The sequence below is a fragment of the Vicugna pacos genome, chromosome 8 (genome assembly GCF_048564905.1).
Source record: "Vicugna pacos chromosome 8, VicPac4, whole genome shotgun sequence".
In the NCBI taxonomy this organism is placed as follows: Eukaryota; Metazoa; Chordata; class Mammalia; order Artiodactyla; family Camelidae; genus Vicugna; species Vicugna pacos.
Window position 1 is genome coordinate 33,070,401 of NC_132994.1, and position 23,281 is coordinate 33,093,681.

Below are 23,281 nucleotides of genomic sequence, written 5' to 3' on the forward strand. Positions count from 1 at the left end.
AGGCCCAGCTTTGCCTTTATCAGCTCTTAGCTTTGGACAAGGTACTTAACTTCTCTACCCTTCAGCTTCCTTGCTGGCAAAATGAAGGTGGTAATGGTAACATAGACCTCATCAGGGTGTGTGGAGCTTGAGTGAGCCAAAGCCTGCAAATTCTTAGCATGATGTCTTGCCCGGAACAAACTTGAGTCTTGTATTACTGCCAAAGTGACTTTTCTATTGAGTTTTCTTCCTTTGTGGTGACAGCTCTGTGAAGCAGTCATTGAGTTAGAAGTTTCTGGAAGTGGCCATGGTCTTTCCAGTGGGGTCCAGTCTGTGGTCTGGGAACCTCCTTCCTGTTGGGCTACCAGTTATATCTAAAACCACACTGGGCAACTGAGGTACCAGAGTGCAGAGGAACTGGAGTAGTTTGGGAAATTTGGTAACTGGAGAGGTTGGAGGAGGGAGGGAGTAGTGTGGTCAGGAGGGGCCGGGCTGCTCGCCGTGCAGGGAGGCTGCACATCTCTTGTTCCCAGTCACACTAAACAGGGACAGGATGTGGAAACCCATGTCCCTTTTTGTCTTTTTCACCTGGGCTTTGATTCCAAAATATACCTCATGGAACTATAACAACAACAACAATAATAATAATGACAGAGGAGCAAGTGTTAACCAAGGTTGTCATCCAGAAATAGACCTTAACTTACACTCAGCTTCAACAGGTCTTTCCCTCAACACCGGTCAAATTCTGTTGGAATGATTATCTCCTATTTAGACATGCCACAGTCCTACCTTTTATTACCTCCATTCATCATCAGCAGAATGGTTGGGATTTAAAATTAAGACTCCAGAGAGTGTTGTCTGAGAAGATGCCATTACTTATGAAACCTCTTTGCTGCTGTCTTCTGATCTGGGTCCTTGGAGGGGCCGATTGCTCCCAGATTTGGAAACAAAGTGATTTAGACTTTGTTCCTCTAACCCTGATGGTACCTCCATTAACAGGTCAAATGGTGTATGGATGGTAATTGAAGCTGTCAGGAGGACCATCTTGTTCAGAATTGCGTTCTGACTTCACACTCTGAAAGACCCAGGGGGCAGAGCCAATGGACGGGTCACCCTGTCTTTCTCCTTTGCCCACCTCCATCGCATAAATCACAGCACCAGTCACGTGGGTCAGAACATTTGTGTGGATGGTGCACAGTAACAGTGAGGGTTTTACTCCTAGACCTGGTCTTTCTTCTTCATGTTCAGGCCAGTTTAAATCTTCACAAACATTGCACAATTCTCGCTTCTGTTTCTTGCTAAAGAAATCTTATTTTTAAGACTAATTGTGTTTGGGTACCGTTATAAGATGCTGACCATAAAACTGTCCAAAGCCAGAGAAGTGACCAGAGTGACCCTCTGGTGGCTGTCCAGAGTGGCCAGTCCAAAGTTAAGTCCATGAGAGACAGCAAACTTCAGGCAGGCCAAGTACACAGATCAGAGGGTCCAGGTAGGGCCAGAGTCGAGGGTGAGACTAGAGAGCTGGGAGTGGTATGGAAGGGAACCAATGACAAGAGTGCAGGGTGATTGCTGAGGTCAGCCTTGGGGGCCCCTACAGTCCCATATTGCAGGTTATTAGGCCCCCAGGGGACAGGACTGACTGAGGCTTAGCATATGAACCATTCAGAGAAGACGTAGGCAACTCTGTTGTATCTAGACCTTGATGATGGCATTTCTGTTGTTGCTGATGGGAGAAAAATTTAAGAATGGTCTGAGCACTGAAACTTTATTATGGATAACAATTGTGACATCATGGTCTTTGACAAATATCACTGCTAATTCAGAATTTATAGTCCTTGACCTCAGAATTAGAAATTAATTCAAGGAGACCATTTGTTTCAGTTTGTGACTCATAGCTATCCATGACCACTATCACCGGGGTATGCCCTTTGAGTTCTTTCTTCCAGAAGTAGTGAGAGACGTGCCCCGATTCATCCACATTCTCTCACATGTTTTCCAGTGTCTGTCTCCTTTTTGCCAAGACTTGTATGCATATGATGTGGCAGGTCATGTAGAAGGGTGTGTTCTGTGAGGCAGACATGGAGCAAGCTAACTCTCCCAGGACTATGACCCAAGCCCCTAGCATTGTCTTCCCACCACCTGAGCTAATTAGGCATCGACCTGATCAGGGCTGCATTACCGTTGCTCCGTCTCAATTATTCTAGTAGTGGAGGGGGCTATGGGGTTGAGCAGAGGCTGTGAGTTGGCCTTTGGCTCTCCATGCTCCACCTTTGAAGAATCACCACTGTCCAGGCCTGTTTCTCCTTTAAAGCAAGTCCAAGGACTTGATTTCATCAATTTGTGTAAGAGTCTCCACTGCTTGGATGAACTGACCCGTGTTAACCAAAGTCACAATCTGCATTTTTATGCCAGAGTGCCAAGACTAAATGAGATAAGACACACAAACATCCTTTAGAGTCTGAATAGCATTATCTACAGGAATATTAAAAAATTATATGATCATATTGATAATGCTTTTAGAAATTCACAGAGGAAATTCTTTAGGATCTGAATAGTTGAGTGAACTCCGTAGGACATCCTTCTGAAATTGATAGGCATAGGTGTCCTAATCAATGATCCAAGCTTATTTAATAAGAATCAGGTTAAAGAGGTTGGTTTGTTTTAAGGATTAATTTTATGGATTTTTAAGTACTGTCTCCCTCAGGCTGTGCCAGAGCACTGCTGACTCGTGCTTGCTCTTGGATTTCTTTTCCTAGGCTCTTTTCAGACCACCACATCCCCGTTAGTTATACGTACCATTAAATATCCTCATTTTCTAATTTCCTTGGTGTATTCAGTCTTGGAATGCTAAAACCAAAGAATTAGGAAAACCTCCCTTAAGTAATGAATAATATATATTTAGGGGGGTGGGTGTAGCTCAGTGGTATAACTCAATGCTAGCTCATGCACTTAGCATACACAAGGTCCTGGGTTCAATCTCCAGTATCTCCATTCTTTAAAAAAAGAAAAAATATATATACATATATTTAAAAATTAATGACATCAGTATTTTCAAGTTATTCCGAATTGATTTTTTTAAATCACTAGCAGATCATCAGGGTTTAGAGTGGTGGCTGTGGAGGCAGACTGCCTAAGTTTAAATCTTGGTTCCAGCATTCATTAGTTGTGTGACTTTGTGTAAACTACATAATCTCTCTGTGCTCCAATTTCCTCATATAAAAATGGAGGCTAGTACCTACTTCTTAAGGTTTTGCTTTTGTTTTGTTATATGTTTGGGTATGTGTGTTAAGTGGGTTCATACGTGTAAAGCACTTAGAGCAGCGTCTGGTGCGTACATAAGAGCTGCAGAAATGTTAGCTGCTACTATTAATCTCTGAAAATATCCAGAGCGGTATCTTCATCTGGTTCTAGCGCATTTCTTATTCCCACTGGAGGCCAAGTTATTTTGCCGGAGACTTCCTGTGGATAGTAAATCTCCTCTGTAACATCTGGATCCTTTCCTAGCCTTACAGATGAGGTCCTGGAGTCTCATTCCATCCCTTGCCTGTTTCACATTTTCTCTAATTTCTCAGGTCCATCATGAGGTCTGTATATAAAGACATGAGTCCAGCCCCTTCTGCCTAGTGCTTTCAGAGAACAAGAATAAAAGGACCACCTGAAATGCCTAGAGTAGGCCAATAATTTGAACATTTTATAGATGGCAACCAGTAGCAAAGTGGAGTCATCTGCATTTCCCAGTCTTTTGTTTCCCCACTAGGGTCCCCGGGTAATAGATGCAAAGGAATAGTGAAAAGCCAAAAGGCAAGTGATGGGCGGAGGCGGGTGGTGGGGGAAGGGAAGCAATCAAGGAGTCTGGATAGCCCACCGTGGATCAAGGGTCCTGGGGTGATCAGAAGCAGCCTGGGATGTGATGGTGGTGCCATTTTAGCAGAGACTCGAGAGGAAGGGGCCACATGCTCCAACTGCTGGGCTCTACCTGTGGTCACTTTGAAAAAAATAATTCTTACGAAACAAAGACACTCAGGTGACTTGACAAAGAGCAGTGTAAGATAAAGCCAGAAGGGTCACCTGTTCAATAAAGGGAAAATAGATTTTAAAAAATGAAAAGCAAAACCAGGGATTTCAGAACTGCTTAGCAACTGCTCTGATTATTCCAGACACAGCTGTAAGGTGCTGGGACAAGGATGATATACTTCAGTTCATGTGGTAGCTGTATTTCAGGCTGATGGGGAATCTGTTGCTGTAACTGTCATGCAATCCATTAGGCCCCTGAGTGAGGGCAACCATTAATCAGGCAGGAGATCAGCCCTGTAGCCTCACACGCTTGCAGCTCCGAGCAGCTCTGACCTGGCATCATTTAAGGAGATGCTCGTGGAGGCCATAAACACGATTCGATTCCCATTATCTTCATGTTGCCTGTTTGTTACCGTTATTCTTTGAAGACTCCAAATTGGATATTAAAAATTTATGGTATATATAAAGGTTTGTATGGAGTGAAAAAATAACTGCAGCAAATAAGTCCATCTCATCCATCAGAGATGTGTGAGCTGTCAGAGGAGCCGGAAGCCGTATGGAGAGAGCCCCTCCGCTTGCCAGTTGAGGGGGATGGAGAATTAGGAGGAACTTCGCTGGGGGGTACAGCATCTCAGTGGGAGTTTAAATTCATTTTGTTAAAAGAACAGTGTAAAACAGCACCACTGGGAATCCCATAGTCTTCAATGACAAGCTAGTAAAAGGAAGGGCAGAGGATCGCGATGCAAAGGTTAGTAGCAGCGTGAATTGAGCAGGTGCCTGGGTCTGCACATTGATGTTTCTGGGTGCCTGGGGTATCTCCAGAGCAGGGAGCCCAATGCCAAGTGGGAGTCCTCTGTCTAAGAGAAAGCTCTCTACCCAAGCTGCATGCACAAACAGAATCCTGTCCACGACCCATCTACCACCTGGTGTTCAGTGACTTGAATGTGTACTTACATAAAAACAGCTCACACTTAGTGGGATCCACTTGTAGAGGTCGGTAATTCAGAGTAGAGAAAAACACGACACTTCTGGGCCTTGGTTTAAGGAAGATCGAAGGGTCAATGAGTCCATTCAACATATATTTACAGGATTGTTATATAGGGGACTTACTGAGCATGGAGGCTTCCTACATTATGCAGCGTCTCTGCCTTCAGGCAGTTTCCATTCTGGTAAGGAAGATAAGACAGGAGGCATAACCAGGGTGAGTTACAGCAGAGTCCTAGGCTGACTCAGGGCACTATGACTAGGTGAGATGGCAGAAACAGGGAGCAAGGCACCAGGTTGGTTAATCTAGGAACAGAATTTGGGGGATGAGAATCTATTAGGCAAAAACCAGAGGTTAGACTGGCGTTTGTTAGGCAGGTCAGTTCTGGTGGGAGGTGGAGGGGAGAAACGTGGGACAGAAGGATTATTGGCTAAAGTCCAAATTAAGTACCAGATCTGCAGGCTAATACTCTAGTGTCTGACCAAGTGGGAGGGACGGGTGTTGGGCAGAAGGGCATGGAATAGTCAGTGAAGATCCAGTTGTGAGGCAAGGGCCATCAGAGAGATCCAGCAGAGGCCGGTGGAGACTCAGTATGGAGAGTACTCCTGGGTTCAGGGCAGAACACTCACCTCTGGGGCTGGAGTGCAACGCAGAATGTCCAGGTTCTTGGTTAAAGGATGAGAACTCATTCATGCACACACTCACTCACTCACTGTTTGTGGAGCGCTTATAATATGCCGGGCATTAGATGAGGCTCTAGCGATTTGCAGCTGAATAGACCACAGTTTCCGCACTAAGGACCTCACAGATTAATGGGGAAGGCAGACACATGGATGGTCATAGTACAGGGCAGTGGATGGAGTGGATACAGGAGAGAGACAGATTGGCACAGAGCCAAGGTCAGACCAGGAGAAAGAGGTCTCAAATGGGTTCCTAAAGGAGCCACAGTCTGAATGTAGGCTTAAAAGGGGTCTAAGAATTTTCTAGAAATGAGAAGGAGAGATGGAATCTCCTCTGGGAAAATGAGGCAAAGGACAGGCATCCAGCTGAAGGGAGCTGGGCTTTCTGTCCTGAGGAAGTGGGCCCCGGAGAGGAGAATAACTGGGCAGTAACTCAAGTGGAAGCAGGAGCTGGTCAGTGGGCCTCCCTGTGTTGTCCCAGCCCAGGGCCAGCACTGGCTGAACCTCACTGAGGGGCAAAGAAGCTGGGCTGCTGTTTACATCAAGTTCACCAAGATGTTCACCACACACTGAGAGGCTGGATGTGACAGCTGCCATTTATTCCTCTCTGAGCTTCCTCCAGAGTGTGTGTGTGGGCATTCAACCAAGGAAGGACAGACCAGAAGTGGCATAAGAGAAAACGAAGTTCCAAGGACTTTCAGAAGTGGTCTCCCCATGCTTTCATCTTGAATTTTGAAAAGAAATTCTGTTACTTCTGGTTCAAAAAAAAAAATTATAAAATAGAAAATTCTTTTCTACAACTATGCATCTCTGAACTTATTCCCGCAACTTTGGGAGGCACTATTTTTGATGTTCCCAAGTCTAGTCACCACACCACATGTGTGAGCTGACATGTGCTACATCTGCTAAAAAGTTGGGAAGCTAAGTCTGGAAGCTCTGCTGCGCTCTCCCGAGCTCTGATTCCAGGCAGAAGCTTTTCTTGTTTTCAAAAGGAATTCTGAAATCACAGTGACACGGAGGTGTAAACTCCCATTCATCATCCAGAGGATTAACTCAGAAGCCTTGTTATCTTTCCACTTAAATGGCAAGTATTAACCTTTTCCTTGAGTCAGAAACACCTCACTTTTCTAGGGTAGGCCAGTGGAGCTGTTTTTTTGTTTTTCGTTTTTTTTAAAGAATGTTCCACATTTTCTAAAGGAGTCCTCCAGAGAAGAAAAAAATGCTGATCTTGCTTGGATATGCACATGACACCAAGGCTCTGGCCCAAAAGAAGAATTGGATTCTTTGAAAGAGAGCAAAAATTTGCTGTGTGTAAGAATTAAAATTTACAATATGAATTAGTGATGATTTACAGGGAAAGAGAGGTGAACATAAAGTTTCTTTAAGCCAGAGATATTTGAGGTAGAGAGGCAATTAGTCTAAGTTTCTCACATAATCTAATATTTATTCAAACGCTGAGCACGGCATGGAAATGGGTGCATGACTGACAGCAAGGTGGGAAAATCCCCTTGCAGTTTAATTGAAGGCTTTTAATTTTTATTTCTATTTTATGGCAAGAAATGAAGGCTTCTTAGACTCATAGGTCAAAAATGCACCTTTGGTCTGAAAATCACGTTTGTAGCAAAATGTAAAAACAGCTTCCTGTTTGCTTTTCCCCATGGTTGGCATAAGTATCTAGCATATTAGTCAGAATAAAGCTGTAGAGAGTGACACATGGAGAGAGTTAGTTCATTGTGATGTGTCTTGACATTCCTTCTGTCAGAACTGGTCACTTCAGAACAAAGTCAGACATCAGCCCAGTTTGCCAGGCCCGGTGGATACGAGAGCCACTGGTAGTGGTGGTCGGGGAGGGGTTGTCCACCTCGAGACAGGCAATTAAAGGAGGCACTGCCTGTGGAGCATTCAAGAACAAAAATAAAAGCAGCTGAAAGTCTGTCTGCTTGGTGGTGTTCCTATGAGCAGTGATTCTGAACAATTTCAGTGTTTCACATCCTCCGTACAGGGGTCGTCAGCTCCCTCTGTCCCCTCCACCTCCATTGTCTGCCACCCAGAAAGGGGTCAGTGCAGAATAAGGCACTGGCTTCTACACATAGGAGGTTAGAAAACATACTGAAATGAATGATGGATGTGGATGTAGGGTGAGGAAGTTCTAATGGATTTTGTCTAACGCTGCCGCCAAGCTGCTGTGGAGTGATAATACAGCCCATTCCTACAGGGCACTTACTGTGCTCCAGGAGGTGGTGGGGGCCAGAGATCCAATGGTGAGAAGCCAGACGCCATCCCTGCCCTTGGGAAGCTTGCGGTCTAGTGAGGCAGACAGAAATCACAACAGCCAGTGTAAGGGTGCACCTGTGTCAGGCCTAAGAGAGGGCAGAGTGGAGATATTTGACTTGATTAGAGAGATTCAGGAAGGCCTTTCTGAAGAGAAGGTATTGCAGTTCTGCTAGGATTATTTGTCATACCAGAAATTAAAACTCAATAAACAAATAAAGAGAATTTTTTGCCCAGGCCGCTAATCATATAATCTCTTAAAATCTTTAGGGTAATTCCTAGCCCTACTGCTGGGGCCACGTCCTGTCTCCGAGTGTGGCATAGCTGTTCACTTCCGTGGGCCTGGGACCCGGTTAGAGACCATTCTGATGCCTCTGCCCAGTAGGTCAGTAGTTCTCAGGCTGTCTGTGCATTACAATCACCTGAGAGCTTAAAAACAAACAAACAAACAAAAAGCCACAAAAAACCCCACACATGTCCAGGCCCTATCCTGGACCGATTAAATCAGAATCTTGGAAACATGGCTGGGAAGGGGAGGTCAGGCATCCATATGTTAAAAAAAAAACACCTCACATGATTCTAATAATGCAGCCGGAACAGAGAACTACTGCCTTAGATGAATGCACTTAATTTCACTTTGTCTGATAATAATAATTTAAAAATTTACATTAAAAACCTGAGAGTGCAAAGGGAATTGCTTTGGTGAGAGGTATGTGAGTGCTTGTGTGTGCACACACATGTGAGGGTGATGGCGTGGGGTCTCCCTGCATGTCCTGTGCTTTCTGTCTCTGTGGCCTGTGATGGACACGCAGCAGATGGCGGGAGGATGGAATTTCTTGGACTCAGGAAGCAGCTTGGTTAGAGGCAGACCATTCCAAGGGCTGTGGAGTGTGATGCAGAGGCAAATACATGTCTCAGTAAAGAAGCAGATTTCTGCCTTTCTCTCTCTACTTCTAATCACCCCAGCTCTCCTCCTTTTTCTTCCACTGCTGTTTTATTTAACCTCATAAATTATGAGCCTTTATATTGAAAATCCTAGCCCCTTTGAGGAAGCACTTCAAACCTTAGTGGGGTTTTTTGTCCTTTAAAAGCATAAAAAGCATTGTAAACACCTTACATGTAAGTGAAATGAATGTATTTTTGCCACTAATGTTGAAAATATCCCCAGGCATCTGGTGTGTATGAATGTGTATACATTGTACATGCATAATAAACATATTCTACCTTATGAATATTTATACATGAGATACATATATATTGAATGTAGACATACATATGTAAATAGTAGCCCTTGTAAACTATATGCAAAGTATGTTTCCAAGCATATGTATCATAGTGTATCAGGAATATAATAATCCTACCACCAAGTTTAGCATATTTTGAGGTGGCATTTTCTACAGAGTTGTTTGTGGTAGGGTCTAGTTATTATCCATGTATGTTTTTTTTTCATCGCTGAGATGTTTGTGAAGCACCAGCTAGAAGTAAGACACTGGGCATGGCAGAGTGAGAAAGATGACATAGATGTGGTCCCTGCCTTCAAGAGACATGTACCTCACAGAGTGGCTTAAAATTCATTTAAGAAGAATCTAACGTGTTTGCTACTCATTAGCATCTCATTGCTTTTTGTATAGCTGCCTTTTATTATGCACTCTGCTTTAAAAAGGCTGTATTAGCTTACACCCTGATGTAGCTGCAGAGTAGAACTGGTGCTGGGAGAAGAAATGTCAGTGGTTTCAGTGTCTTGATAGCCTTTGGCCATGAACATGCTTACACTTTTTTGTCTGTCACATATAGTCCAGTCCTATAACTGCATTTTCATTTTACTCTGCTTTGGCAGAGAGCCTCAAAAAGGTACATTAAATGACACTAAATCCCTGAGATGTTTATGAATCTCACAAATGAAACCAAAACACAGCCTTCTCTTCTCCCTAAAACTTCTTGTGACCCAAATATTACCACTCTGACAGTCCACTTCTAAATTCCATCCAGCTCCCTCCCTGCACTAAGTAGCAGAAGCCTCTATTAAAGACAAGCTATATATTCTACAATGTACAGAATCGGGATCCCTTGCTAGAATGGCGATCCCCAGTCTAGCTGAGAGCTCTCGTCAGCGGCAGACTTCATGCCATTAAAAGAGAACCAATACATCAGCACTGCCATCGCTATGCACAGACGTCTGCGCATTGTTTTCTCCCCCTCAATCCATACATCACAACAGGTAGTTCTCAGCTGTTCCCCCCGTGCCAGACATGCATTTTATCTGAAGAGACAGCAGACAGAACTACCTGCTGCTTCCTGTGCGGCTCTCCCTGTGTTTCTCTCCTTTTTCCTTCTTCACTTGGGCTTTTCAAAATCAGCTGGCAGGGAGCCAGGAGCTCATCATTTTAATGCAGCGCAAAATGGAATATGCATAATTATATGCAAGCCATATGTGAGGGAGACAGCTCAGCTGTGAATTCCAGGAGGCCAGGAAAGAGAGAGCAGTTAGGGCTGAGATAAGATAAGAGCAGAGTGGAGTGCAAGTGTCACCCAAATGAATGGTTTAATGAGTGTGCTGCAGACACGCCTCCTTTCACCTACCTCTTTCTTCTCTCCAACTCCAAACCAGAAACCGATGGAGATTAGAAAGAGAAGACTCCATGCAAGGGGTATTGCTAATGGGTTCTGTTAATGTCTCCATTTAAACTTCAGCTTTCTTAATTAACAGTGTAGATCAAAATAACCAGTAACTTTTAATGCAGCTTCTTAATTAAACCTTTTTTTTTACTGTATTTGATTGAAGAATCATTGTTCTTACTAGATCATTGCTCCTTTCAGATCTTTATTTAAAAATTGAGGAGAATCAGTTTATCTCTAATAGTATTATAATGCAAAATATAACTATGCAGATTGCTTTTCTTATGGCCTTGCTATTAGAATTTTTTAAAAGTGCATTATCTAGAGATTGCTTAAGCATGCCAAAAAGTTTAAACACGTATGTATGTCATATAATCCTAAATGTGCAACAAAAAGTCACTGGAATTCTGAAGTGGTGGCAATTTTCAACAAAATTATTTGATTTTGGTTTGTTTCGTATCATTTTAAATATAACACCACAGTGAATTTGCATGTTCAAGCTGAACGATGTAAAGAAAAATAAATCCCAAATTTTGATATCTAAAAGGCGTACTGCGTATTTAAACAAACTTCTTAATAATGTTGTTATTTCTGGATTCCCGTTTGTTTAATGATCTGAGCTGTTATGCTTTTAGCTTTTTTTTTTCTTCCATTATTTGTAAGTCCCTAAATAGGCCATTATATTTCCCTTCAGGCTAGAGATGAAGATGGACATGCTGAAAATTTTCCCCAGCAGCACTATGCTAAGGAAACTCCAAGGCTTGCCTTCAAGAATAACTGCGAACTACTTGTAAGAATAACATACTTACAACAAGTCTAGAATGTTACTTTAGCACAGTGAAAACAGTTTTTGAAAGGGTTTGTTCATTATTACATAATTTTTGAAGTATTATAGTTTTTCTGTATAGAGTTCTAAATGCTAATTCTGATATCACTTGAATATTAATTATAAGATCTCAAATTGCTTGCAAACCTTTTATATCTGATTATAGAGCTTGGATGGCCCTGTCTTTATTAGCTTGTTCTGTGTAGTAGTTTATAAGCAGCCATTTGGAGAATGGCTAGTAAAGTGAAAAATATAGAAAAAGACAGTTGATATATGTAGCTTGGAAAGAAGAAACAACAATCCCACCCCATCCCTCCTCCTGCTTCCTAATTGTACACTATTTTAGGAGACAACATGGTAATATTTTGTTCTGCTAGGAAAGATAGCAGAGTTGACACGCAGTACTCCCTTTAGAATTCAAGTATTCCTACACTCTCTTGCCAAACTTAATCAGGCGCTTTCGTCTCTTCTATGTAGAAGAAGTCAAAGCAGCGACAGGATACGGGGATGTTTCCAAGTCGTGAGAGAGAGGATCTCAGCTGTGACAGGGACTCTGTTCCAACGCAGGGTTAATTTGCTGTTCATTTTAGCATTTACAGCGAGACAAGATGAAAAGCGAGCAGGAATGCCTATTATATTTCTATTAAATGAATCTGTTGGGACCTAACGTTCTTGATTAGCTTTTGAAAACGAGTGCTCTGCAATGCATTTTCTGTTTACCTAAAGTAAACAGAGAATGAATTGTCATTTATTTAGAGATTCAAACACGGCTTTTGAAAATGAAGCTTTATGAGGGATCTAGCTATGTTGTCCCTAAATGTTCTTTTCTTTTCAATTGCATTAAAGCAAAACATTTGCTCCAACTAAATGAAAACACTGAGAGAGACGGAGGATGCTCACTTGTTACATTTTGAGGTAGTCTCATTTCTGTTTAGTTTGTTGGTGGAACACAGTGCAACCCTGCCAGTCTGCATTAGGAAATCCCACATGTAACAGTCTTTGGTCTTAGCTCTGATACCAACTGTTCATTAAAAACAGTGTCCAAAGAGCAGAAGAGAGACAAATACAGCTCTTATCCATTCTAGCCACGGTAGCTAGATGTTGACAGTAAGAAACTCCTTTCCCCACACCATACTCTGCATGGTTACAACAGCACCACAAATTCTCTGTGCTGTCCCTTGAGCAACTATTCTGCACGCAAATTCGCTGCTTCTAAGTGCAGTTTTATTTTTCCCGAAATTTTAACTCGCCTTATATTTTATCTTAGGGCTCGTTAATTTCCAGGCTTGCTAGCTTTACCTGTTTAGGATAAACCCCTTTCATGCATTTCCATTAATATTTCACTGCATAACTCTGGTTTTCCAGTAGAATACCATAGGGGCCACTTATGCTATGTTTTGATATCAAAATGCTTTTGGGAGTAGCTTACTTCTTTTTAGAGAAATTGTTAAAAGTAATATGCCATATTTGATTTTTTTTTCTGTTTATTGGAAAAACGAATGTGCTTGGGTCTTGGCTGTGGTCAGTTTATACTGGAGAAAGTAAAACATATATGTGAACATCCTTTCCAGATATCTTTAGAGAAAATATATGTTTAGTCATTGCTGTGCTTAAACACAATATTGTGTTGGCAGTAGTTTTGAGAGATTGGTACAATCTCTGTCCTTTTAGTTGCTGTTAGAAATGCTTAATTTTGGTCAGCATACTTTTTTGTGATAAAAGGGGGAAAAAGAATAAAACAAAAAAACAAGTCAGCTTATTTCTCCAAGGAGAAAGGTAATTTTTCTTCTGCAAGAGAAGCGATGGTGTTTGGCTGGTTTTGAAACCCTGAGAAGTAATGCTTTTATAAGAAAGGCTGGTTCATTCTTAAGAGAGAAATAGGAAGTCCTTGGAGTTTTCTTAGTGCAGCTTAGAGCAAATTTAAAAGACTCCATGAGAGAAGATTGCAAGCCCCCTTCTTAGCCTAAGGGTAGGTCTACCATCTTGCACGGTTCGCCAGAGTGGGGGTGGGTTTGGAAAGTGAGGGTGCTCTTTGGGGGATGGGGATGGCCCTTGGGGGAGGGTATTGAGGGCACAGTTTACTTTCCAGGAACATATGGCTGCAAGGCTAACCCTCTGGGCCACGGGTGCTGTCGCAGAAAGTGCCCTGGCCAGGTTGACCATGGCCTCTAACTATTACTGACTGTTGTCTCTGCCCTCCCCCCACATCCCCAGTCTCTGCTTCTTGGAAGAGGGAGGAATATTAAGTAACCTAAACAAAAGCAAAGTAGAATCGACGCCTAGAATACACAAGTATGTGTAGTCAGAAGGCACTGACAAAGACAGCCTTGGCTGATAGAAAAATCTGCTATGCAACTGTCGATTTCCTGTAGGTATTGATTTGCCCATTTAAATCCCAAGCTGTGATATGTGCCTTCACACTTAATGTACAACACAGATGACTAGATATTTAGCTTGGTGGCCAAGATTCTTTGGTTGGTGATTGTGCAGCAGCTTCCTTATGCTTTTTATTAATTTTGAAAATGCAAGGCTGACAAGATGAGTGACATTAGATACAACTTGAGTATTATTTGATACATCACAGTTCAGCATGGCCCCACCTGCCTCTTCAAAGATAGGTGTGTATACACACACACACACACACACACACACATCCCCCAGGGTATTTTGCTGGCATATCTTAGTTTATGACAAAAGCAAATAACTTTCAGTAAAAGAGAACGTAGGAAATTCACATCACTTTAACAATACAGCAACATGGCTTATGAGAGCCCAGAAGAGGGAACATTTAGAGCCAGCCACCATGACTAGCTCTTGTCCCAGATTCCAGCTCTGTTGCTGGTCCCTTTAGCATTATTGCCTCATTCTTTGGGACCAGAAGGCCTTCTCATTTCCCCTCTTAAAATGCTCCTTTGAATGTGGGAGTTGGATTAAGAGCCAGAGTGGGAGGAGGACCTTAAGCATACTAGGAGCTCATCCCTTCTCGTTAGCCAGTACTTGCTCAGTTCTTGAAAGCCAGCTGGGGTAAGACCTAGCAGAAATATAGCATAAGCTGGGTCCCAGGAAGGAGAAGACTTCTAGCTAAGAATGTTGACAGGGTTTGGGGAAGGAACTGAAGGCAGTTGAGCCTACTCCCCAGGTGTTCTTAGGACCAGTCCAGAGAACATCTCTGTATTTAGGAAGAAGGTCAAAATATAGTCAAAGATTAGCAGCAACCAGAATGGTGTATTTGGTTGGAAAGAAACCAGGTTTAGGAAGTCTGAAAGGGGAAACAAGAGAAAGGAAACTTGGGGAGAAAATCAGCCTGTCTTCCTTAGTTCCAGTCTGACTCCATTTGGCTTTTCCTTTAGGCTGTTGGGGCGGTGGGGTGCAAAGGAGCAGGGAGGGGTCCCTCAGCTGGAAGGCTAAATAAAAATAGCATGGCAGAAGTGTTCTTTCTGGACAGTTTTCATTGGACAATGCCAGTGTGGGGAGAGGATGAAAACTATTTTAGTTTTGTGGCTTTGTGAATCGAGCTGGTGGAGAGGAGAGATGGGCTGATTTGTCCATCTCATTTCCTTGTGGAGGCAGCCAGGTGGGTTACAAGAGTTGGATATAGCCCTTAGGCAGAACTGCTCTGTATTAATGCAGTATTCAGTTAACAAGGTGTTATTGATTTATTATTGTATTATTTAATTATTTAATTTTGCTGGGGGACAGGTAATTAGGTTTATTTATTGAGGTACTGGGGATTGAACCCAGGGCCTCAAGCTCTACCACTTAAGCTATACCCTCCCCTCAATAAGATATTATTGAGCAACTTCTATGTACAAGGCATTGTACTAGACAATACTGATGGGGAACACAAATAGACAAAGACACACTCGCTTCCCTGAAGGAGCTTACAGTTCAGTAGGAAGAACAGGCGTATGCAGCATTGTAGTCCGCAGGAATGGGGGGTCTCAGGTCTTCCTGAACGTTAGAATTTTGCCCCAGCCGGACTGTATACTGTAGCACTCTGGTGGTGTAGCTAAGGATCATAGGCACAAAGGCTTAAAATTTATGGTGACACATCTGGCATCATATCACATTGGATCTTCATCTGTAAAACGCTAGAGGATACTGTAAGGATCTAAAGAGATGATGTATTTAAAGTACCTGGTAGATGGTAACATTCAGTACATATTAGCTGCGATTATTATGATCCTTCTTATTTTCATGATTGTTATCATTACACAGTGAGCTGTGGCCCAGGAGAGCACCAAAGTTCTGGAGTACAAAGGAGGAATTGATTATTTCCATATGCAGTGATTAGAGACTTAACAAAGGGGGATACCTTTGAACTAGGCCTTCCACGGGTTGGATTTTGATAGTCAGAGCTGGGGTATAAGGGAAGGGGGCATTCCAAGCAGAGGGAGATAGCTCGAGCAGAGGCAAGGAGGTGGGAAAGTACAGGCCAGGTGACTCACACTTCAGTTGACACCTAAGGTGGCTGGAGTGTAGGGGACCTGAAGGATACGGGGTGAGCAGGCAGCTCGGCCTATTTGCAGAGGTCTAAATCCTCCTATCTAAAACCATCCTATCAAGCCTGGACTTTAGTAGTTCTACCTCATGAGCATTCCTAGTACTTCTATGGAGTAAAAAAAAATTATTATGGAAAGTTCCTCACACATACAGAAATAGAGTAGAGAGTCGTGTAAGGAACCTCTGTGTATCTATCACCCAGCTTCAACAGTTATCAACTATTAATCTTGTGTCATCTATCCCTTTACCCTCTACCTACCCCATCCTTTTATTCTGCTGGAGTATTGTGAAGCAAATACTCTTTTTGTTTGTTTGGGTTGTTTTTATTTTGGATTTTTTTGTTGTTGTTTTTGTTAAGACTAGCATACCACTTCTCTTGCTAGAAAGAATCCTTTGAGACTGATTAAATTGGGAACTGGAGCTTTGGGACTATGTACCCATAAAACAAATGACTCTTGGTTATGCAGTGTGCTCTTCCCTCCCTGCTCAGCACAACCTTATAAGGCTTGGACGATCAGATGGAGTTTGAAGAACCCTTATGGTGAAAGACACACCACAATGCTAGTGATGACTTGAGTCTGCTTTATTCTCAGGCCTCTGCTTCTAAATGTATTTATTTAAAAACAAGATCAGATTTCATTTCAAGCCAGCCCATCTCACCAGTACGTGTTGGCCTCATCACAGCAGTGAGGGGGATTCTGACTTGCTGTCAGATATTAGCTGTTGCTAGGACTCTCCTGCTAGATCATGGAGACATAATGGGAACCCCCAAAAGGTAATAGAAACAGCCCCGCTTCACTTTAAACTTGAAAGGCTTTCCAAAATAGGTATAAATGACCAAAGACCTCCCCGTAGCACTGTTAGACTAGCAGAAAGCCAGATTCATGCCCCAGCTCAACTTGAATGACACTCTTTCTTTGATGCTACACTGAGCAGCCCAGGTACTGAGAATTAAAATTCATGGTGACACACTTGGACTCCCATCACATCAAATAAAATATCATAAGACGTATGTGTTTGGGGTATGCTGTATACCAGTTTCCTGAAATAGTAATTGTAAAAGCCCCGAAGGTGTAAAAAAATCCCCAGGGCTGGGTTGCTGTCTAGAGAGAGTTGGCCTGTTCTACCCACCCTCTGGGTGCCTTAAGTCTGGAGCTATTCCTGTGTTCCCACAGTTTTCTGAACTTTTTTTTTTTTTTTTAGAAAAATAGAACTTTTGAGAAAGAAAAGGACTAACTTTAGACTAAGCAAGGGGTGGTTCCAATAGTGGTGGCAGCATTATGCTCTCCATCCAGACCATCTAGACTTTAACACAGGCAGAGGAATGTATTCCACCTGACCTTCCTATTTCACCTGCACATTTCTCTGCTTCCATCTGTGCAGTTGTTTCACCTTGCTTTCCATCTGGCTCTTCTCCTCTTCCTCCTCCACCTCCTCCTTCTCCTCCTCTTCCCCCCTCCCTTACCCCTCCTCTTTCCCCTCCCCCTCCCTCTCCCTTTCCTTCTCCTCCTCCTCCTTTTTTAAGGCTTTTGGCTCCCATTGCTGCCATGGTCTCATGATTTAGAGCCTCTTTCTTCTCCTGTACAAAGACCCTCTCCCAAAAACACCATCTCCTCTTGCCTCCCACCCTGCAAACCCTATTTTAACTGTCTCTTTTCACCTTCCTTTTTTGGGGGAGAAACTATCTGTGGGAAGGCTAGAGTTCCCCAGCTTCTGCTCTGGTATAGAGACTTTTCTTGGGATTAGATTTGATCAGAGACCCTTGGTCCCCTGCAAGCTCCCCTTTCCAAGGCATGGAGACCTTTGTCTTTCCCGTTCCTGGGCCATTGGGCAAAAAGGTCAGAGGTATATGGTCTGGTGTTCATCCTGGCTTCTCACACAGGGCATCACAGTGGTTCTTGGAGCCAGAGAGAGGTGTCGAAGACCATATGTTCTCCAAGGGAGATGCTGTGGTGTGATGGGTAGGAGTGGGTGTCCCAATCTCTGCTCTGCAGACACGCCAGTTGTGCAACCTGGGCAAATTTCTGGCCTGTCCTGAGCCTCAGCACCTTTATCAATACAGTGAAGGTAAATAGATTACCTGCCTCAGGAGTAAATGAGATCGTGTATAGGAAGTAACTAGTATGCCTGACTCATAGTAAAAGGTAAATAAGTGGCACTCATATTACTAATAAAATGGATCTGGAAGGTGGCATTAGTTTGAACAAAATCTTAAGGCAGATGCTTGGCATACCTGCCTTTATTGTCTGATTAGAGTCTCTTCCTAGTTGGGTTGGATAGAAGCCCATGCTTCATATTTTAACTTAGGACAAAAAACTGCAGAGAAACTCTAGAAAATCTACCCACTTGCCTATTTATGCCGAGGGCACTAGAGATGCCTGTTGGCTGTATAGCAAATGTTGCTGATTTGTGAGGTACTGTGATGTTGGTGTACTGTTTCAAAGAATTTAAAACTTCCAAAAAATAGTATGGTGTTACAGTGCAGAGCCTGGATTCTTACACCTGGCAATTTGTTCGGATTCAGAAATCACCACTCCACCTACTGGCTTTGTGGCCTTAAGCAAGTCACTGATTATCTCTGTGTCCGTGTGTCTGTGTCTGTGTCTGTATCTTTGCCTGTAAAATGAGGACAGCAGTTGTATCTATGTGGTGGGGTTGGTGTGAGGTCTAAATGAATGATTACTCATAAGATGTTTAGAACAGTATTTGGCAAGTCGTTGGCACTCAATTGATGTTGTTGTAATTATGATTATTTCTTTTAAGATTGCTTACTTACTATCACATCGTAGAATACCACTGACCAAATTTTCAAGCAATAGATTATTTGAAAATCTTGAGTATATATATTTGTATGCAAAGGCCACAAAACTCCTCATGAGCAATGAGAGGGACAAGGTACATTATGCAGACAATTCTTAGAGTTTACTTAAAAAAAAAATATATATATATATATAACCATCAAGGAAGACTCTACATGGTCCAAGACCCCATTGTCTTGCCCTACCATTTAATAGTAAAATTGTTAATATTGGAAACATGCAACTAAGAAAATAAATGCAAAGCAAAGGAAAAAAATATAATTTACACATGGAAATATCTGCAGTAGTAAATGGACGTGCCTCTGATAAACCTGTTAAAGGATGGCAATGAGAAACCATCCTTTGTGGGGTGTCTCCCTTGTGCCACTATGCTTGGTCTTTACAGACCCTTTTTATTAGACCCTACATGCTTTATAACTTTGCTAAGTGGATGTTGTTATTTCCTCTTTACAGATGGGGAAATTAAAATTCAGGGATGTCACTTTCCTTGTCCTGGGAGAGGGGAGGGGATGCAGTGAGCAGGCACAGAGCCTAGATTTGACCCACATCTCTCTGACGTGTGCTCAGGCCAAGACACACTGCCAGACTTCTCAAGGTAGGGACCAGGTCTGATACATGCTTCCATCCCAGGGCGAGAGGAGGGGTTCAATCTATGTTTGTGGGATGAAGGAATTAAACAGTTACTCCAGAATCGCTCTTTCCAGCTTCTTTATGATAACAATTCTTTCGTAGAACTCTGAAGCCAGAAAAAACATCTATGGGAATGTTCAGAAGGGGAGTTTATTCAGAAAGGCATGTCAGTGTTTGAGAATTTCCAGTAACTACTAAATTGTAGGGAAAGGAACCAAAGTATATGTTTTTTAATTTGGTAGACTATAGAAAATATATTTTTCAATGCATTTGAGTGGGTTTTAAAAATCTGACAGCACTAGCTGATATATGATGTGCTAAATCTTATTTTGAAGATTTTTATTCTTTTTATGATTCAGTAAGTCTGTTTTCAAAAGGCTTGGCCTCTTTTGATTTGGTGGGGGTTGTATTCCTCGGGGTGAACTGATCTATTTCCTTCAAGACTTCTGGCCATCAAGTAGCATGCTGGAGTTAGGTGTCAGCGACATTTTCCCTCATCGTTTTTATTGCTAGAACTGAACAATTACCTAAAATACCAGAGAGAATTCACCTCTGATGGCTTGACAGGAACTCTAGGTCATTTATCAAGGAAAACCAGAAAATCAGAGAGGATATCAATTATCAATATAAAAGTGCACAAGAAACCAGCCCAAACTAACATTAATCATATTTAGTCATATGCTTGGATTATGGCTAGAAGAACAAGCTAACAAAAGTCTCTTGGGAGAAAAAGGGAAAGGATATAAAAAATATTTAGAGTTGAGAAGAATGACACATGTGAGTAATAAAGGAGGCAAGAAATTGGGATGGGGATGTGGAAAGGATGGGGGACTGGTGAGAAGGAATTTTAAAACAGAAGAAGAAACTTAGGAGCCCATGATTAAGCTGCAAATGTGCAGATTCAGGCAAACGAGGTCTTCGAAGTAATGTATTTTCTCACTGCATTTGGCTTGAAGTGTCTTATGTAATTGTGCTTTTTTGTGCACTTATTACTCTTCTGGTTTGAAGCATCAGGCTTTCCTGGAGGGCTCTCTCCTCAGCTTCTCCTCCCTGGCCACACACAACCAGCTGAGACATCCTCTTTTAATTCCAGATGAGGTGCCCCTGGAGAGAGCTCTGTGAGACAAGACCTTTGTCGTTCCTCACTGTACCCCTGAGAACCGTGCTTGCCCACTCCATGTTTTATAGATTCTAAGGCACACTTTCCCCCACTGACATCTTAACATCTCAGAAATGGGATTGAATATTACAATTGATGACCTGTCAGTTTTAAATTGGCAATGTTTTCCCCTAGTGGTATGAAATAATAGCATCTTAACAATCAATGGTGATGTAGATTCAATGAGCTGTGGAGGTAGGTGCCCCAAAATTATTTGTCGGATGACTGCATGCAATAACATATCCCCCTGGTTCTAGTTCAGGTGAAAAAGAAATGCTTAAGGTTGGTTCTGGCTTGTGCATCAGCCACGGGCCAGGTGGAGTGGAGTGCTGGCTAGTGGTTGTCTTGGCTGAGCATTTTCCTGCTCTGAGCATTCCCTTAAGCAGAGCCAATAGATGGCTTTGTTCATAATTTCAGGTGAAATGTTGAACCAATTAAGACATATTTCTGATAAGCCAGGTTTAAAATAATAAGCAGTGCTTTTGTCTTAATTATCCAGAAAATTGCTTAATGTTCAGCTTTGGATTGCATATCTATCAATATTTCTCTTGAAAATTCATGAACATACATACATTGGTAGAGAAACAATGGTTTCTCTCTCTCTCAATAGAACAAGCTGTAGATTTTATTAGGACAAAATATGGGTTATTATAAATAAATCAGAATCTTTTTACCCATCATCATCACCAATATCATCATCCCTTAGAGAGGTTCCCAACCTACAGAAGAGACAAAACACATAGATAGGTACGTTTCCTACACTTCAAATTTTATCATCCACCTTCAGGATATCAACTTGTTGTATAGGTAAATTTAACAGTGTTAACTGTGTGAAGAACTCTCCTGTTCTATAGTGTTCAGATATCAATATAGTTAGGTTTTCTTTGAATGGAAAATTTGAATCTGATTCTGATACTGCAGCAGGCTCTGTTATGCTCATTGCTGTGTGAACACAGGAGAACCACACAAACATTTTAAAATGTCAAAGCCTGAGGTGGGAAGAGAGGCAATATTTAGATATGGAGCATACACTAGGATAAGGCCGTCACATGAAGGGTATCCAGATTATTAACTATATGTGAAATACTTTAGGCATCTCCATTACAGAGCCCTTTCAGGCCGTGGTGTTTTTTAACTTCTGAATTTTCTGATGAATGTGTAAGGACAACAATGGTGTTTACACCATTGGCTTAGAGAAATATTTATATATTTGCCAGATAGCTTGACTTTCGAGAATATGTGACCTCATTGTGTATATACACATATAAAATACAATATATGAAGGCAAATTTGTATATCCCATGTAGAAATGTGGATACATACATTAAAGAAAATGAAAATAAACCAGAGCATTAAAAAAGTGCTTATGAGCCTATGGCATTTAACACATCTCAGTCATTTATGCAGTATTTGATATAAACATCAAAAACATAATTTGATGTTTATATGTGAATACATAAAAATAAATAACATGGAAAAATAAAATTGTCGTGAAACTTTCATTTTTTCCTTAGCATTTTTATTTTTAAACAATGTTCTGACTGTCATCAAAGCAGCCAAGTTGAAAACTGAGCTGCATCAATGGAGACAGCCGGTCTTGGTAATTCAAACCCAAAGAACCTCTTCTCGAGGGATATATTCCCTGGTGTATTTGCTCTGAATAGTTTCCTATACCCCTGATTTATTCTCTTGTGTACCCTGCATGAAGACAATATCTATAATTCAATGCAAAGTCTATAAAGATTGAAAACCTTTTTTAAAAATCTGGGTATTTAGTGTCATGGACACATCTCAGTAAGTGTAATTAATATGAGAGTAGGTGGTTATAGGGTGTGTATGTGACCCAGATTTTGAAGACATTTGTCTGTCAATCAATGTGCATTATTGAGTGCCTACTGTCTCCCCAGTGCTGTGCTTAAAAGGCAGGTGTTGCAGTGAAAACAAAGTATAAAATGTGGGTCCTTCTCACAAGGAGTTTACACACAAACTGCACTGATATGAACGATGAACTTCCAGTGTATATTAAAGTGTCCAGTGAGGTAGTATGGTGCTTAGAGATTAGAAATACATATTAAAGTATTACAGGCATAGAAAGGAAGTAAAGGGTCATTCAGTGGGGAAGAGAAGGTGGGGCTGGAGTGATCAGAAATAGATCCTCAGAGGAGACGGGGCCTGGGCTGGTCCTTGTTGGGTGGATGGGGAATGGAAGTGTATCTTGGAGAAAGGGAAGACTGTTGGTGGAATGATGGGAGGGAGGTGAGCAGGGAGCATTGGGGGGGGGCAGTTGAAACACCACCTGGACTAGCATCATTTTATGAGTGGTGAGAATAGAGTTAACTCAGCAGGTTGTGGTCAGATAATAAAAGCAATGAGAGTCAGGCAGCTAATTCTACATTTGGTGTTTTAGGTTGTGGGGGTCCTTATTAGGTATCTGAGCCAGGAAGTATTATTATGAAAGCAGTGCTTTCACAGCTTGAAGCGGCGAGACTTCTAGAAGGCGGTTAGGACGGCCCGGGCACACTGTGATGAGGACGAATGTTCTCACAGCTGGAAAGGCAAGAAGGAGACTGCAAATGACTGTCCAAAAATATTGGCCATCAAGTTCTTATGACCATGTTAATATAAATAACTGGCAAGGATTTCATCTCAAGCCAATTTTCTTGTAAATTTAGATTTTTGGATAAGAGTCTTAACTGAGTAAGTAGCTAGTTGTGTGCAATGAGAAAAACTGAGGTCAAAGTAGAAGCAGGAAACTGAATTGTGATCCACATCGATTCAAAGATCAGTGTGATTTAATTG

The 23,281-nt window shown here is 42.0% G+C and overlaps 1 protein-coding gene across 6 annotated transcripts in view; it reads left to right on the forward strand.

Annotated features, from left to right (window-relative positions):
* The window catches only part of SOBP (sine oculis binding protein homolog), a 156,852-nt gene that overhangs the window by 77,502 nt on the left and 56,069 nt on the right, over positions 1-23,281 (forward strand). For 5 of the 6 annotated variants that reach the window (XM_072965669.1, XM_072965674.1, XM_072965672.1 and 2 more), the window contains one exon: positions 11,240-11,335. The exons of the other annotated variant lie outside the window; for it this stretch is intronic. In XM_072965669.1, coding sequence (XP_072821770.1) covers positions 11,240-11,335 — 96 coding nt within the window. The remainder of the gene's footprint in view (positions 1-11,239; positions 11,336-23,281) is intronic. 6 annotated transcript variants of the gene reach the window in all.